The 17433-nt window shown below is 43.6% G+C and overlaps 1 protein-coding gene across 1 annotated transcript in view; it reads left to right on the forward strand.

Annotated features, from left to right (window-relative positions):
* Window positions 1–17433, forward strand: part of ADCY1 (adenylate cyclase 1) — an 854652-nt gene that overhangs the window by 619787 nt on the left and 217432 nt on the right. The window contains exon 16 of the mRNA XM_053467783.1: window positions 4120–4236. Coding sequence (XP_053323758.1) covers window positions 4120–4236 — 117 coding nt within the window. The remainder of the gene's footprint in view (window positions 1–4119; window positions 4237–17433) is intronic.

Below are 17433 nucleotides of genomic sequence, written 5' to 3' on the forward strand. Positions count from 1 at the left end.
TACGCCCGGGACATGCAATTCCGGGCAGGTGTTTTTTTTTTCTTTTTCATTTAGCCCTGCTGCGGGAAAGCCACAGGGTTAGGATCCAGATCCCCCGCAGCGCTGCAGGGGACCTGGATCCTACTCTCCAGCAGCCAGTGGACATCTGCGAGATGCGCGTAGACAGCCTCTTCTGCTGGCACTTCCGCCGGGGCTTCTACGGTGGAGCACTGGTGTAACATAGCCTTCCGATGCTCCACCATAAGGGCCCCGACATTGTTAAATCGGGGGGGGGCATATCTAGGGAGCATAAGGCATATCTGTGTGGGGCAGAGTGGCATATCTGGGTGGGGCAGAGTGGCATTTCTAGGGGGCAGAATGGCATATCTGGGGGGCAGAGGGGAATATCTATAAGTAAGGTGCATAATGAATTAAGGGGGGGCTTAAAATGGCTATTGATTTTCCAAATTTCTGTTTATATATAACATATGCTGAATAACTGCATAACAGATACCAAAAATGTTAAAATACATGTATTCCTGTGTATTAGGTAAAATACTGTTTTACCATTCCACTAATGTTTCTTTTTTCTTTAAAATAGCACCAAACGTTTAGGTGTGCGGCCTATAATCGTGTGCGGCCTATATTCGAGCCAATACAGTATTTATTAATTTGATTTGGATATAACTAGGGCTGCAACTAACGATTATTTTCATAATCGATTAGTTGGACGATTATTTTTTTCGGTTAATCGATTTATCGGGTAAAAAAAACCAACATGCTAATTTTTCGTTTATTTAAAATAAAAACTTATAATTTACAATGGCATTTCACAATTTGCCTTCTTATTTTACTGACATAATAATTAAAGCTATATTTTAACAAGAACCCCAAAAATACCAAAAAAAGCTTTACCAGTAAGCTATTTTTGCCCAGTTATGCACATCTCACCCCCAGCTTGCCTTATACCCCCTATATGCTACTCTGCCCCTATATATGCCTTATACCCTCCTATATGTCAGAGATGCCACTGTGCCCCCTTATACCTCCTATATGCCACTCTGTCCCATGATATGCCTTTTACCCCTCCTGCTATGCCTTATAGCCCCTATATGCTACTGATATGCCACTCTGGCCCCTAATATGCCTTATACCCCCCTATTTGCCACTGTGCCCCCTGATATGCCTTATAGCCACATATATGCCACTGTGCCCTGATATGCCTTATACCCCCGATATGCCACTGTGCCTCCCTGATATGCCTTATAGCCCCCTATATGCCTTTTACCCTTGATATGCCACCATGCCCCCTGATATGCATTTTACCCTTGATATGCCACCAGGCCCCCTGATATGCCTTTTACCCCAATATGCCTTTGAGACGCCACTGTGCCCCCTGATATGCCTTATAGCTCCTTCATGCCACTATGCCCCCTGAAACGCCTTATAGCCCCTTTATGCAAGTGTGCCCCCTGATACGCCTTATAACCCCTTTATGCCACTGTGCCTCCTGATATGCCTTATAGCCCCTTTATGCCACTGTGCCCCCTGATATGCCTTATAGCCCCTTTATGCCACTGTGCCCCTTGATATGCCTTATAGCCCCTTTATGGCACTGTGCCCCTTTATACGCCTTATAGCCCCTTTATGCCATTGTGCCCCCTGATACGTCTTATGCCCCCCTCGATATAAGACAAACTGACATCGCTAAAAAATAAAAATATAAGCTTTAATAAATAGACAAAAAAAATACACAATACAATATAAATATATGGACAAAAATAAAAAAACACAAATTAAAGAATGCACATAATTAATAGATCCCGAAAAAATTCTACCTGCCCCACCAGGGGTTAATATATCAACAGAAGAAACAAATGAGCATAAAAATAAAGATAATACTTACCCAGTGCTGCTTACTTGTCCTGTTTTTCTTCTGTTGATATATTAACCCCTGGTGGGGCAGGTGGAAGTAGCAGTGAGGTGAAGTAGAGGAGGTTGCGCACATCGCGCACTAAAATCCAAATCCCCTGCAGTGCTGCACGGGACCTCGATCTTCTCTGGCAGCCGGTAGGGGTCTGTGCGATGCGCGCAGACAGCCGCTTCTCCCCTCCGCTTCCGTTGCTGGTTCCATGATGGAAGCCGCACCGGAAGGTCACGTGACGCCGGGTTCAGTAATAGAAGCCCCAGCGGAAGTGGAGGGGAGAAGCGGAAGGGGAGGGGTGATGCGGAGGATGCCTGTGCGTTTTGCACAGACCCTCACCGGGTGGCAGAGAGGATCCAGGTCTCCTGCAGCTTTGCGGGGGGGTCTGGATTCTAGAGTTATAATCCGATCTCTATTTGAGGTCGGATTATAGAAGGAGGGGAGTTTATAAATCGATAAAAATCTATTCAACTAATCGATTATGAAAATCGTTGACAACGATTTTCATAATCGATTATTATCGATTTTATCGATTCGTTGTTGCAGCCCTAATACGAATGCAGAAGTCTAATACCGTATTTCCTCATGTTTAAGATGCACCTTTTTTGAAAAAATTTGGGGTGTAAAAACAGGGTGCGTCTTATACAGTGGTTGTATTTTTTTTTTCCGCTTACCTCTGCATTGCTCAGCAGCGTCTCTTGTTCTGTCGGGGAGACACAGGAATCCAGTGGAGTCACGTGAATGTACATCACATCATATGACTCCGCTTCGTTCCTGCTCCCCTGGGCAGGACAAGAGAAGTTCACTCAGAGTTCGAGCAATGCAGAGGAAAACAAAGTCTGTGAGCGGCACTGGAAGATCTGCAGTTCAGGTAAGGGTGGGCGAGGGCGCGTGAATGAGGGAATTAATGAATATGTGTGTGTGATAGCATGGATGTGTAAGTAGGGGGGCAGGGCACAGGGAGGCTGATGTGGATGTGTTGGCTGCTTGTGCATGATAGGAGTGTGATTGCTATATTAAATATACATGATTGCCAACAGCAATAACACTCCTATCATGCCCATGCAATACCCAGATTCCAGCACGGCTAACATCACACTCATCCTGGAAACTGGGCATGATAGAAGTGTTATTTTCGGGCCCCAAAATTAAGGTGCGTCTTATACATGGGGAAATACGTGTAATTACCCAAACCTAGTGCATCAGTCTTTTGAGCCCCGGACTCCAAGGTCTATAATGGTTTATGATCCATGTTTCTAGAAATATATGTTAATATCAAAATCTACTTCTGAGAGTGAATATATAAATAGTATGGAATCATTAGGTTCCATGGTAAGATTGACCTCTCTACTTGGCAAAATGCCAGAATGAATGCTCAGATTAGAGCATACTTCCATTATGCTTAATTACATTGTTTGAAATCTCAAATTCAATTACAATTCTAATTTCAAAACATCTGATTGCATATCTATTTGAGATGAATTAACATAATCCAATTGAGATTTGTTTTCTAATGTATCCGACTGAGTCTCAATTGTCATTGTCAGAATTGGCACCTGACCTCTTTGTTGCCAGAGGATATTATTGGATTTCTTACTCGCAAAAAAACTTTTTTACGGTAAATTCATTTATTCTCATTATCTCTGTCTTCCTGAAACCAGATCTGTGCTGCTGGGAGTTTTAATTTCAAACTTCTGTGTCTCTCCTTCACTGACCATGCACCCTATGGAGAACACCCTCTAAATGTTAAAATTATTATTTTTAAGGGTGAACTTGCTCTTACATACACAGATTGCATATGCAGTCCTTTGTGTTGAAAAGTAAATGCAAAGCACCTGTCCCTAATAGAAGTCTCACATGTACTCTTAAACATGAGAGACTTCCCCCATAGAAGGGAAGGCAGTCCCATTACAGAAAAGTATTTTTAGCAATCATGTTATATGAAGTTTGTATCCAGGTATGCATTGAAAATGTAAATTCAACTAGGACTGACTTATGTCACAATATTATCTATAAAAATCATGTTTCAAATTCCATGCTATTTAAAATTAAAAATTCATTTAAATTGATCTAGGACTGTATAATGAATATACTGAAATTTAATTCCTCATTGAACTGTAATATTCCTTCATGGTATCCCACTTTTTGTGTCTGATTTAGGTATATATAAATTGCAAGAAATTTTAATTTGCATTTTTTTTATTTTGGAAATACAGGCTGAAGAAGAAAGAGATGACATGGAGCGAGTAAAACTGGACAATAAGAGAATTCTCTTTAACCTTCTGCCTGCACATGTTGCACAGCACTTTCTCATGTCTAACCCAAGGAATATGGTAAATTTAAGCAGCATGATATTTAAGACTCTTTTATTTTATTCGCATACATGTATTGATTGAAAAAAATGTAGTACTTGAGGTTTGAAACAAAGAAGATGCTAGTAATCAGAACAACCAAACATTCCTCCAACAGAGCCATCTGTACCAGACAGCAAATATGGACAGCTTCCCAGAGCCCAGACATCCCAAGGATCCCACACACAGATGCCATTTTCCTAGCCTTTGTCTTTCAAATAGTCATCTGAGTCCTTTGTGTAATTGTATGATTAGAATAGAATTGGAATTAATTCCACCTTGTTTCAGGCAAAAAAGTACATAATGCCCAAGTGGGTTCATTTATTTTGTATCGTACCCGGTACATCATAACAAAAGAACACCCCTATGTTGCCACAATCGTAGCAGACCAGCACAGCCACTCCAACTTCCTCTGGCCTATAATGTATCCCGAGGGGCCAGCTGGATCATAAGCAAGGGTAAAAAATTAAAAAAAAAAACAACACAATGTTGGTCTCACTGGGTTCATTCCTTTGCCCAACAGTTCAGCAATCTTGCTTAGAGTGACTGCATGTATCATGCGTATTAGAACAGTGGCTTAGAGACAGAGAACAGAGTTGGTCAAAGTGGTAAGTGGTGTCCCTCAGGGTTCTGTTCGGGGACCAATTTTATTCAGCATATTTATAAATGACCTGGCAATAGGCGTGAAAGTTATGTTTCTGTGTTTGCAGATGACACTAAACTAGGTAAAGTAATACAGATATTACAGTGCTGCAAAGGGATCTAGATAGACTGGGGGACTAGGCACACAAATGGCAGATGAAATTCAATGTCAGTCAGCAGTTGCTAAGGCCAGTAAGGTATTGTCGTGTTTAAAAAGGGGCATCAATTCGCGGGATAAAAATATAATTTTGCCTCTGTATAAATCAAGGGTAAAGCCGCACCTTGAAATGCTGTGCAATTTTGGGCACCTATTCTAAAGAAGGATATCATAGCACTAGAAAGGGTGCAGAGGCGGGCTACAAAATTAATAAAAGCAATGGAGCACTATAGTTATGAAGAAAGGTTAACTAATTTAAATCTGTTTAGTTTAGAAAAACGGCGCCTCAGAGGGGATGTAATAGCATTATATAAATATATTCGGGGCCAATACAAACCATTGTGTGGAAATCTGTTCATAAACAGGACTATGCATAGGACACGTGGTCATGCGTTTAGACTGGAAGAAAGGAGATTTAGTCTAAAGCAGAGGAAAGGGTTTTTTACAGTAAGGACAATAAAGATGTGGAATTCTCTGCCTGCAGAGGTAGTTTTATCAGAGTCTGTACAGACGTTTAAACTGCAACTGGATGGATACTTGGAAAAACATAATATTCGGGGATATAATCATTAATTATGGGGAAACGGCTTATTGCTCCAAGGAGAAATCAGAGTGCCATTTTGGGGTCAAGAAGGAATTTTTTCCCTGGTTTGTGCAAAATTGGAAAGAGCCAAACTGGGGTTTTTTTGCCTTCTTTTGTCTTCTTTGTGAGAATCCACTGAACTAAGATCAAAAGTTCTTAAATTAAAATGGTTTCCAATATTGTCTTTGTGGCACACCACAATATTTAGGGGTAAAACATTATATGTTTTCTTATTTAATTTGTGAAAATATGAGGCTTTGCTTGTACTATAAGTGTGTTACTGAAACACAATTCCGGAACAGTATTTCATGAAATGACAGTGCCCTGGCCTAATAATTGAACAATATTTTTTTTACTTATTTATTATTAGTTGTACATTTCACCCCACCCCTGTAGGTTGCGCTAGTAGTACACTTACACTGCTTGTAATATGGAGGATGAGCCTTGGTCTGAGCTGAGTCTAACACTAACACTGTTGCCAACATTTCTAGCTCACCTATTTTTGGCTTCTACTGAGTTAAATGGTGTAAAAAAAAAAAAAAACTGAAAGTCTCTCCTTTTTTTACTGTCAACTGTTTTGGCTAAGTCTATCTATCACTTATTCTGTACCCTCTTGGACAAAGTCCCTTCCCACCTACCCTGCTGAAAGAGCACCAAAACTGACACACAAATGAATCCTAATGAGTATTCGAAGGTTGAATTTATTTTTTTTTTGTTTTGTTTAGGGATATGTATAAATGTTAAAATTTGGGAATTACATGTCCATCAAATTGTTGAAAATCATGGATACATTGTATAAACTCGGGTAGGGACTATGTATTAGACTTGGGCGTTCGTCTTCGGGGGAAAAAATCTCCGTATTTTACAAATATTCTTTGTATAATAGAAAAATATACGTTTTCTACCAGGATCGGCTTGCCATATTACATTTAAAAAAGAAAGTATTAAAGTAGCGCCGGCTGGCCGCATCAGCACCCAGCGGCCGTGTGCAATGGCCGCCTAGAGATGGGAGCAGCGTGAGGGGTGAAAGCTCCGCCCCCTCGCACGGACCTTTCAACCCTCACGCTGCTCCTATCACTATGCGGCCATCAGATTGCTGGAAATCTAATCTAAATGGCCGATGCGTGCTGATGCCGCCGGCTGGAGCTACTTTAATACTTTATTTATTTATTTTTAATATGGCAAGCCTATCCGGCATATTAAATAAATAAAAAAAGGATTAAAGTAGCTCTGGCCGGCGGCATCAGCACGCATCGGCCAGTTAGATTTACATTTCCAGCAATCTGATGGCCGCCTAGTGATGATGAGACTGAGAGCAGGGGGAGGGGTGAAAGCTCCGCCCCTCACATTCAGACTGCTGGAGCACCGGATGTCATGTCAGTGACATCCTGTCAGCAGAGAGAACAGTGTGCAGCTACCAGAGGACGGAGGACAAGATGAAAAAGCCAAAGTGGAAGAAATAGAAGGTCAGTAAACTAATTTATTGTTTGAACAAACTGTATAATATTTTTTGTATTTTTTAAAAACCAAAACAATCGGTATGTGTGTGTATGTAAGTGTGTCTGTGGGGGACAAACAACATAATGCTTTTTTAAATTATTATTTTTAAATGATTAAACAACAAAAAAAAATCTCTGTGCCTGTATGTGTTCACAAGTTCAGCTCCCCAGTGCAACCTCTGTCCCCTTTCAGCCCTCCATGTAATCTCTGTCCCCAATGAGCCCCTCCCAGTGTCACCCCTGTCCCCATTCAGCTCCCCAGTGTCACCCCTGTCCCCATTCAGCTCCCCAGTGTCACCCTGTCCCCATTCAGCTCCCCAGTGTCACCCTGTCCCCATTCAGCTCCCCAGTATCACCTCTGTCCCCATTCAGGAGGCAGAGTGCCCCGTGATGTGCCTTTTAACCCCCTTTATGCCACTCTTTCTCCAGAAATGCCTTTTAACCCCCTATATGCCAGAGTGGCGTATAGGGGTATAAGGCATTTCTGGAGGCAGAGGGGCATATAGGGGGTTAAAAGGCATATCAGGGGGCAGAGTGGCAAGCCTGGGGCAGATGTGCATAACTGGGGGGGGCAGTTTGGCAAATAAAAGGAAATAACATTTCCAGCAATCTGATGGCCGCCTAGTGATGATGAGACTGAGAGCAGGGGGAGGGGTGAAAGCTCCGCCCCTCACATTCAGACTGCTGGAGCACCGGATGTCATGTCAGTGACATCCTGTCAGCAGAGAGAACAGTGTGCAGCTACCAGAGGACGGAGGACAAGATGAAAAAGCCAAAGTGGAAGAAATAGAAGGTCAGTAAACTAATTTATTGTTTGAACAAACTGTATAATATTTTTTGTATTTTTTAAAAACCAAAACAATCGGTATGTGTGTGTATGTAAGTGTGTCTGTGGGGGACAAACAACATAATGCTTTTTTAAATTATTATTTTTAAATGATTAAACAACAAAAAAAAATCTCTGTGCCTGTATGTGTTCACAAGTTCAGCTCCCCAGTGCAACCTCTGTCCCCTTTCAGCCCTCCATGTAATCTCTGTCCCCAATGAGCCCCTCCCAGTGTCACCCCTGTCCCCATTCAGCTCCCCAGTGTCACCCCTGTCCCCATTCAGCTCCCCAGTGTCACCCTGTCCCCATTCAGCTCCCCAGTATCACCTCTGTCCCCATTCAGGAGGCAGAGTGCCCCGTGATGTGCCTTTTAACCCCCTTTATGCCACTCTGTCTCCAGAAATGCCTTTTAACCCCCTATATGCCAGAGTGGCGTATAGGGGTATAAGGCATTTCTGGAGGCAGAGGGGCATATAGGGGGTTAAAAGGCATATCAGGGGGCAGAGTGGCAAGCCTGGGGCAGATGTGCATAACTGGGGGGGGCAGATTGGCAAATAAAAGGAAATAAAAACAAAAACAAAAATGTAGCCTGAGAAGGGGGGAGAGGGGGTAGATGGTGTGAGAGGAGGGTAGATTGGGTTGGGGGGGGCCCTTAACAGATTCTCGCACCGGGGCCCTGAGGCTTCTAGTTACGCCCCTGCTGCCACCAGTGTGCTGTCAAGGAAAGAAAGGCATGCTGACCACTAGGTGCACTCCACAAATCTGTTGTGAAATGTACACATTGACCAGCAGCCTTGGAAAGCTCCTCTTTCACTGCTGAAACACAGGACCGATACAGATGGACCGATACAGGGCTACACATAGGTGGAGTTCCACTATGTGTAGCCCTCTCTCTAACTGTCTTTACAAAAATATTGGGATATAAGGATATATAAGGACTTGGTGGCTTGCTAGAGGTGGTGCTAGGAGGAAATGGTGTGGCGGTACCGGTGGGAACAGCAGGCGCAGCACTAGTGGTGGTAGAGGTGGTAATCTTGGGAGGCGGATTTTTGGTTTGGGAACACCACTCTCAGTCTTGCTGCTAATTTTGCTCTGCTTGGTACCTTGCATGCTGCTCCTGGATGGGGAAGATGCTGCTTGCGGCAAAAGGCACTTCTTTTTACTCACTGGGCTAGTAGCGGTACTAGTTGTGCTACCCTTTAACTTTGAACATGCTTCTGGTGCTTTAGGCTTTCCGTAAGAAACATAGAGCTGTTGGGCCTATCAGCACTACTACTGCCTGCTATTGGTGGATTTCCTTTACTTGATGACATAGATCCTTCAAGAAATGATTCCCCATACGATAAGCAAGAGCTTGGCCTACTTATCCGACTAGACTGACGCAAAGGCTGCATCGTAGAAGAACTGGTGGTGGTGGTAGATGGAGCCTGTCCCTCCTTTTCTTAGTCCCAAAAGGAGGATCCATTTCAACTTTTGTGTTGCGTGTGTAGTGTTTAAAACTAGAGGGACAGGGAAAATAACTTTATAAAGAAAAATAGGATTAGAAAAAGAAAAAAATGTAAACCCCAAAATATTTGAGGAAGTTTCTCTTAAGTGCTACTGCTGAAAAACTATGCGCAACTGCACTGTGCTCAAGTTATTTAAATATTAGTTAACTAAAGACACTAAATGATGTTATTAACTCAAGTTTAACTATAATACACTAACTAGTAAAACTACTAGCAGTATTTTATTTTTATTTGAAATTACCACAGGCCTAAGAGCCTACTACTATGCTAAAGCTATATTTCCTTACTATTCTAAGTCTACCTCTAGGGAAAGGCAGACACTCTCAAGCCCACTAAGCTAAAGTGAGGTTATATCAGTATATTATTTAATTAATATTATTAATTTATATAATTTAACCGTATTTGCTCGATTATAAGACAAGGTTTTTTTTTACCCCTCATCTTATAATCGGCGTCGTCTTATAATCAGACCTCAAATAGCACTGCTGGGGACCTGGATCCTCCTGTCTGGTAAACCCCCCCCAAACTTACCGTTAGGTTGAGCCCTAGTCAATACATCCATCTGGGCCTTGTTACCTGGATTACCCTGCCTTTATGAACCTGCCCTGCCCTTCAGTCAGGGCCTTTCTATTGAAGTCTGTGGACCCTTCTGCTGTGGCTCTGCACCTGTACCATTCCTGGTTACCTGATTTGTGTTCTGATCAAGTGGATTCCCTGCTTTGTGTCCTGATCAAGTGGATACCCTGCTTTGTGTCCTGCTCAAGTGGATACCCTGCTTTGTGTCCTGCTCAAGTGGATACCCTGCTTTGTGTCCTTCCAAGTGGATTCCCTGCTTTGTGTCCTTCCAAGTGGATTCCCTGCTTTGTGTCCTTCCAAGTGGATTCCCTGCTTTGTGTCCTTCCAAGTGGATTCCCTGCCTTTCTTGCCCTTCCAAGTGGGCTCTGTGCCTTTTGTGCCCTTCCAAGTGGGCTCTGTGCCTTTCGTGCCCTTCCAAGCGGGCTCTGTGCCTTAAGAAAAATTGACTTGGTCTCTTGCTGCTGCTAAAACAAAGCACAAAATAAAGAGCTGCAGCACAAGTACTAGTAAATTATTAACTAAGTAAGTAATAATTAGGGTTTTTTTTAAATTAATATAATTAATAATAAAATTAATTATCAACTTCTAGCTTAAGGTTAGTAGTGGACTGGTTAATCTTTATGTGGGATAAATTAACTCTTCTACCTGACAGACTGTCTCAAGCAAAATAAGCTAATATATTATAATATAGCTAATTAATTATTAAGCTAGCTAAAATGAATTATAATACCGTATTTGCTCGATTATAAGACGAGGTTTTTTTCAGAGCAAATGCTCTGAAAAATACCCCTCGTCTTATAATCGGGGTCGTCTTCTAATCAGACCTCAAATAGAGGTCTGATTAGGAGACTAAGATCCAGATCCCCCGCACCGCTGCAGGGGACCTGGATCCTCCTGTCGTCGCCCCCCCACACACACACACACACTTACCGGTGCTTCCGGAGGTGAAGTTGGCAGCGGGGGTTTGTATGCGTCCGTCGCAAATACCTTCCCCGACTGTCAGAGATCAGAGTTCCAGAGTTCCTGATCTCTGACAGCCGGGGAAGGTATTTGCGACGGACGCATACAAACCCCCGCTGCCAACTCCACCTCCTTCCGGCTGCCGCGGAATGAGACGTCAACCCGCTGCCCCGGCAATACAGCAGGAAATTGGAAGCACCGGTAAGTAAGTAAGTGTGTGTGTGTGTGTGTGTGTGTGTGTGTGTGTGTAGGGCATTTCTGGAATGCCTTACACCCCTATATGCCACTCTGGCACTTAGGGGGTTAAAAGGCATATTATGGGGCAGAGTGGCATATAGGGAGGTATAAGGCATTTCAGGAGGCAGAGTGGCGTTAAGGGGGCATTTAATAGTGCACTCTGCCTCCTGAAATGCCTTATACCTCCCTATATGCCACTCTGCCCCATAATATGCCTTTTAACCCCCTAAATGCCAGAGTGGCATATAGGGGTATAAGGCATTTCTGGAGGCAGAGTGCTCTATATAATGCCTTTTAACTCCCTTAATGCCACTCTGCCTCCTGGAATGCCTTATACCTCCCTATATGCCACTCTGCCCCATAATATGCATTTTAACCCCCTAAATGCCAGAATGGGATATAGGGGTATAAGGCATTTCTGGAGGCAGAGTGGCACATAGGGGGTCAAAAGGCATACCATGGGGCACAGTGGCATATAGAGGGTTAAAAGGCATATCATGGGCCACAGTGCCATATTGGTGTGGCAAACCTGGGGGCAGATGTGCGTAACTGGGGGACAGGTTGGAAAATACAAGAAATAAAAACAAAAAAAAAATATTTTTCTCAATCATAGCTTTTATTAAAAAAAATAGTTTACATGAATTAACATTTACTGGTAAAACTTTTTTCCTTTAGGGTCGTCTTATATTCAGGCTTTTTCTTTTTTCCTAAGTTAATATTCAGATTTTGGGGGGTCGTCTTATAATCAGGGTCGTCTTATAATCGAGCAAATACGGTAATATTATTAAATATTAATGATTTTATATTACACACTAGTAGTCGTCTACACTAGTATACTATATGACAATATTATTATTTATTATTTATTATTATTATATAAATTTCAAAAACTAAGGGAAGACAGGGCAGGCAGTAGGCACTGCCAGCCCAGGGCAAGGGCACCCCAGGTCCAGTGAGGCACTGTGTGCAAACTGTCAACTCAACAGCAATACACAGTTGACAGACAGAAGCACTTAAAACTAAAGAAGTACACTGTGAGAAATGTCAGACTGAGGCTTACCAGTCTCACACAGAACAATCTCTCTCTGTAATGCTCGTATTTAGCGCAGCAGTGTTGCCAAAGCAGTCACAGTGAAAATGAATAGATCTCATGCAAGCTCTGCTCTTATAAAGGCAGTTTCTGAATTAAAAAAAAAAAGCAGTACAGGCATTGAACGAGACCCTCAGCATGATGTCACAAGAGCAAGCTGATTGGACAAACGAGGATCAGCTCACTCAATCTGTGTCCTCCTCCCAGAGGCGTATATAGGGTATGGCAGCCGTGGCACATGCCATGGGCGCCATCTCAAGGGGGGGCGCCGGTGAGCGGCTTTTAAATGCGTTTTTTTTTTTTTGATGCGGAGGACAGAGAGGGGCGCCTAACAACCGCTCGGCGCCCCTCATTCTCCTCCACGAGCCCTCTACCCCTGTCCCGGTGCCGGCATTTCATGCAGAGCACCGCAATATGCCGGCATATTGCGGCGCTCAGCATGAAATGCCTGCACCAGCGAGCGGCTTTTAAACACTGATGCGGAGGAGAGAGAGGGGCGCCTAGCAACCGCTCGGCGCCCCTCGTTCTCCCCCGCATCAGTGTTTAAAAGCCGCTCGCTGGTGCCCGCTGCTTCACTGCTGGGCGCCGAAATATGACGTCATATTACGGCGCTCAGCAGTGAAGCAGCGGGCACCAGCGAGCGGTGCAGGAAGACAGCAGCATCGTGCTCCCGTCGCTGGACTTCAAGGTGAGAGGGGGGGGATGTAGGGGGGAGGGTATATAGTGGGTGGGGGGGTATATAGTGGGTAGGGGGAGGGGGTTAAAAAGTGAAAAAGGGAGGGGGTTAAAAAGTGATAAGGGAGGGAGAGGGGGTTAAAAAGTGATAAGGGAGGGAGAGGGGGTAGAAAGTGATAGGGGAGGGAGAGGGGGGTAGAAAGTGATAGGGGAGGGAGAGGGGGTAGAAAGTGATAAGGGAGGGAGAGGGGGTAGATATAAGTAAAGAGTGTGCATTAATGTGTGGATGCATTGAGTGAATGAGAGAGAGCATGAGTTAATATGTGAATGTATTGTCTGAATGAGGGAGAGCATGAGTTAATGTGTGGATGAGTTGTCTGAATGAGGGAGAGCATGAGTTAATGTGTGGATGCATTGAGAGCATGAGTTAATGTGTGGATGAATTGTCTAAATGAGGGAGAGCATGAGTTAATGTGTTGATACATTGAGTAAATGAGGGAGCGCATGAGTTAATGTGTGGATGAATTGTCTGAATGAGGGAGAGCATGAGTTAATGTGTGGATGCATTGAGTGAATGAGGGAGAACATGAGTTAATGTGTGGATGAGTTGTCTGAATGAAAGTGTGAATTAGTGAGTGACTGTAAAAGTGTCTGTGTATCATAGATGTATAATTGTGGAAGGGCAAAGATGGCACTAGCAGGAGGTTTGAGCCTTGGGGACCAAGATGGCACAGGCAGGGTGTATGTGGGACAAAGATGGCACTGGCCGGACTGTTTGGGGACAAAGTTGACTTGTGCTGGGCTATTTGGGGACAAAGATTGCAAATCTTATGTGTATAATCTGGGTGCTGGCCAGGTTCTATGTGGACAGTGTGGACGCCAGGGCTGGCTTTGTGGTGTGCAACCTGTGATCTATGCCTGTAATTTAGGGGGTTTTAAATATACCTTTAATGCCGTGTTTTTATGTGAATTCCAATTGATCTTTACCTGCAAAGCTGGGTTTTTGTGTTATTCTGTAGATCCATATCTGCTATGCTATGTTTCCATACATTATTTATGTGTACCTGCAAATACAGGGTTAATATGTCTTATTCAGTTGATCTATACCTGCGATGCTACGTTTCATATATTTATTGTATACCTGCAAATACAGGATTTGTATGTCTGATTCTGTTTATTTGATATATACCTTCAGTGCTGAGATCACAAGTGAATTTCAATTGATCTGAGTTTGTGTGTTGATCTATACCCGCTATCGGCAGCAGGGACTAATATTTATATTTATATTTATATATATATATATATATATATATATATATATATATTAGGGCTGCAACTAACGATTATTTTAATAATCGATTAGTTGGCCGATTATTTTTTCGATTAATCGGATAAAAAATGCAATTTTTTAAATTTAAAATAATGTAATAAAAAACGTACAATTTACACTTTCATCTCTTTATGGCAATGGCCTCTCTCTATTCACCTTCTTATTTTACTGACATAATAATAAAAGCTACAAGAACCCAAACACGGTGTTTCTCAAACTAGGTTTTAATACAAAGTGATTAGTAAATATTAATTCATATGTTAACTATTTTTCATATTTAATAAAAACTATGAGGAAAAAAAGCCTTGTTTAAATTTTTTTTATTTACCAAACTGCCCCCGGTTATGCACATCAGACCCCCAGCTTGCCACTCTGCCCCCATATATGCCTTATACCTCTTATATGCCAGATTCCACTGTGCCCCCTGATATGCCACTGTGCCCCTGATATGCCTTATACTCCTTATATGCCAGTGATATGCAACTGAGCCCCCTGATATACCTTTTACTCCCAGATGTTTTATGACCCCTGATATGCCTAATATCGATATGCCTTATACCCCCTATATGCCCTGAAATTCATAATACCCCCCATACACCACTTTAACTCTCCCATACACCACTCTGGCTCCCCCCCATATACCACTCTGCCTCCTCCCCCTCCCATACACCACTCTGGCTCCTCTCCCTCCCATACTCCACTCTGCCTCCTCCCCCCTCCCATACACCACTCTGGCTCCTCCCCCTCCCATACATCACTTTGGCTCCTCCCCTCCCATACATCACTTTGTCTCCTCCCCCTCCCATACACCACTTTGCCTCCTCCCCCCTCCCATACTTCACTCTGCCTCCTCCCATACTCCACTCTGCCTCCCCCCCATACACCACTCTGGCTCCTCCCCTCTCCCATACAACTCTGGCCCCTCCCCCTCCTATACTCCACTCTGCCTCCTCCCCCTCCCATACTGCAGGGCAGGGCAGCATTTTATCTGGGCTGTCAGCAATATGTAAAAATTATATGTGTCCTGGAAAACATGGCTAATTTGGTCACCCTAATGAGGGTTTTTTTCCATTGGAGTTTTTTCTTTTTCCATTTGCACTGGTTATACACTCGTCACTTTATTAGGTACACCTGTTCAATTGTTTGTTAACACAAGTAGATAATCAGCCAATCACATGGCAGCAACTCAATGCATTTAGGCATGTAGAAGTAGTCAAGACAACTTGCTGAAGTTCATGAACGGGGCATGGTTGTTGATGCTAGAGTATTTCAGAAACTACTGATCTACTGGGATTTTCCTGCACAACCATCGCTAGGGTTTACATATAATGGTCCAAAAAAGAGAAAATATCCAGTGAGCGGCAATTGTGTGGATGAAAATGCCTTGTTGATGTCAGAGGTCAGAAGAGAATGGCAAACTGGTTCGAGATGACAGAACAATAACTCAAATAACCACTTGTTACTACCAAGGTATGCAGAATACCATCTCCGAACGCACAGCACGTCGAACCTTGAAGCAGATGGGCTACAGCAGCAGAAGACCATGTCGGTTGCCACTACTGTCAGCTAAGAACAGGTAACTGAAGCTACAATTTGCACAGGCTCACCAAAATTGGACAGTGAAAGACTGGAAGAACATTGCCTGGTCTGATGAGTCCTGATTCCAGTTGCGACATTCAGATGGCAGGGTCAAAATTTGGCGTAAACATCACGAAAGCATGGATCCACCCTGCCTTGTATCAACCGTTCAGGCTGGTGGTGTAAGGGACATTTTCTTGGCACACTTTGAGCCCCTTAGTACCAATTGAGCATTGTTTAAATGCAACAGCCTATCTGAGTATTGTTGCTGACCATGTCCATCCCTTTATGACCACAGTGTACCCATCTTCTGAGGGCTACTTCCAGCAGGATAATGCACCATGTCACAAAGGTCACATCATCTCAAACTGGTTTCTTGAACATGACAATTAGTTCACTGTACTCCAATGGCCTCCACAGTCACCAGATCTCAAGCCAACAGAGCACCTTTGGGTAAATCAATGTTTATTGAATTATTCAAATATTAGGGGGTACAAAAAGGAAAATGGGAGGCGATGAAAGAAAGGAAGGAAGGAAGGAAGGAGGGGGAGGATAAAGGTCCAAAAATAATAAAGCAAAGATAACAAGACATTCTGCATACTATGTCCAATTGTCTCTGGGAAATAGTCATATGAGTGCTGCCAGCATTGCTGCAGAGGTTGAAGGGGTGGGGGGCCAGCCTGTCAGTGCTCAGACCATACACCACACACTGGATTAAAACTGGTCTGCATGGCTGTCGTCCCAGAAGGAAGCCTCTTCTAAAGATGATGCATAAGAAAGCCCGCAAACAGTTTGTTGACATGGATTACTAGAACCATGTCCTGTGGTCCGATGAGACCAAGAAAAACTTATTTGGTTCAGATGGTGTCAAGCATGTGTGGTGGCAACCAGGTGAGGAGTACAAAGATAAGTGTGTCTTGCCCACAGTCAAGCATGGTGGTGGCAGTGTCATGGTATGGGCCTGCATGAGTGCTGCCGGCACTGGGGAGCTACAGTTCATTGAGGGAATCATGAATGCCAACATGTACTATGACATACTGAAGCAGAGCATGATCCCCTCCCTTCAGAGACTGGGCCGCAGGGCAGTATTCCAACATAATAACGACCCCAAACACAAGACGACCACTGCCTTGCTAAAGAAGCTGAGGGTAAAGGTGGTGGACTAGCCAAGCATGTCTCCAGACCTAAACCCTATTGAGCATCTGTGGGGCATCCTCAAACGGAAGGTGGGGGGAGCGCAGGGTCTCTAACATCCACCAGCTCTGTGATGTCGTCATGGAGGAGTGAAAGAGGACTCCAGTGACAACCTGTGAAACTCTGGTGAACTCCATGCCCAAGAGGGTTAAGGCAGTGCTGGGGGCGCAGCCAATTCTCACGGCTGGAGCCGTGAGTCAGAGGGACGTCTTAGGGCACGCCCCTGATGGCAAGAAGTTTGTGTTGTAGCTGAGTCTTTCTTAGCGTCTCCCTCAGCATATCATACGTTTTAGTAAGGTTGATGATTTGTTCAGAAACTGAAGG

This window comes from Spea bombifrons, chromosome 5 (genome assembly GCF_027358695.1).
Source record: "Spea bombifrons isolate aSpeBom1 chromosome 5, aSpeBom1.2.pri, whole genome shotgun sequence".
Taxonomy (NCBI): domain Eukaryota; kingdom Metazoa; phylum Chordata; class Amphibia; order Anura; family Pelobatidae; genus Spea; species Spea bombifrons.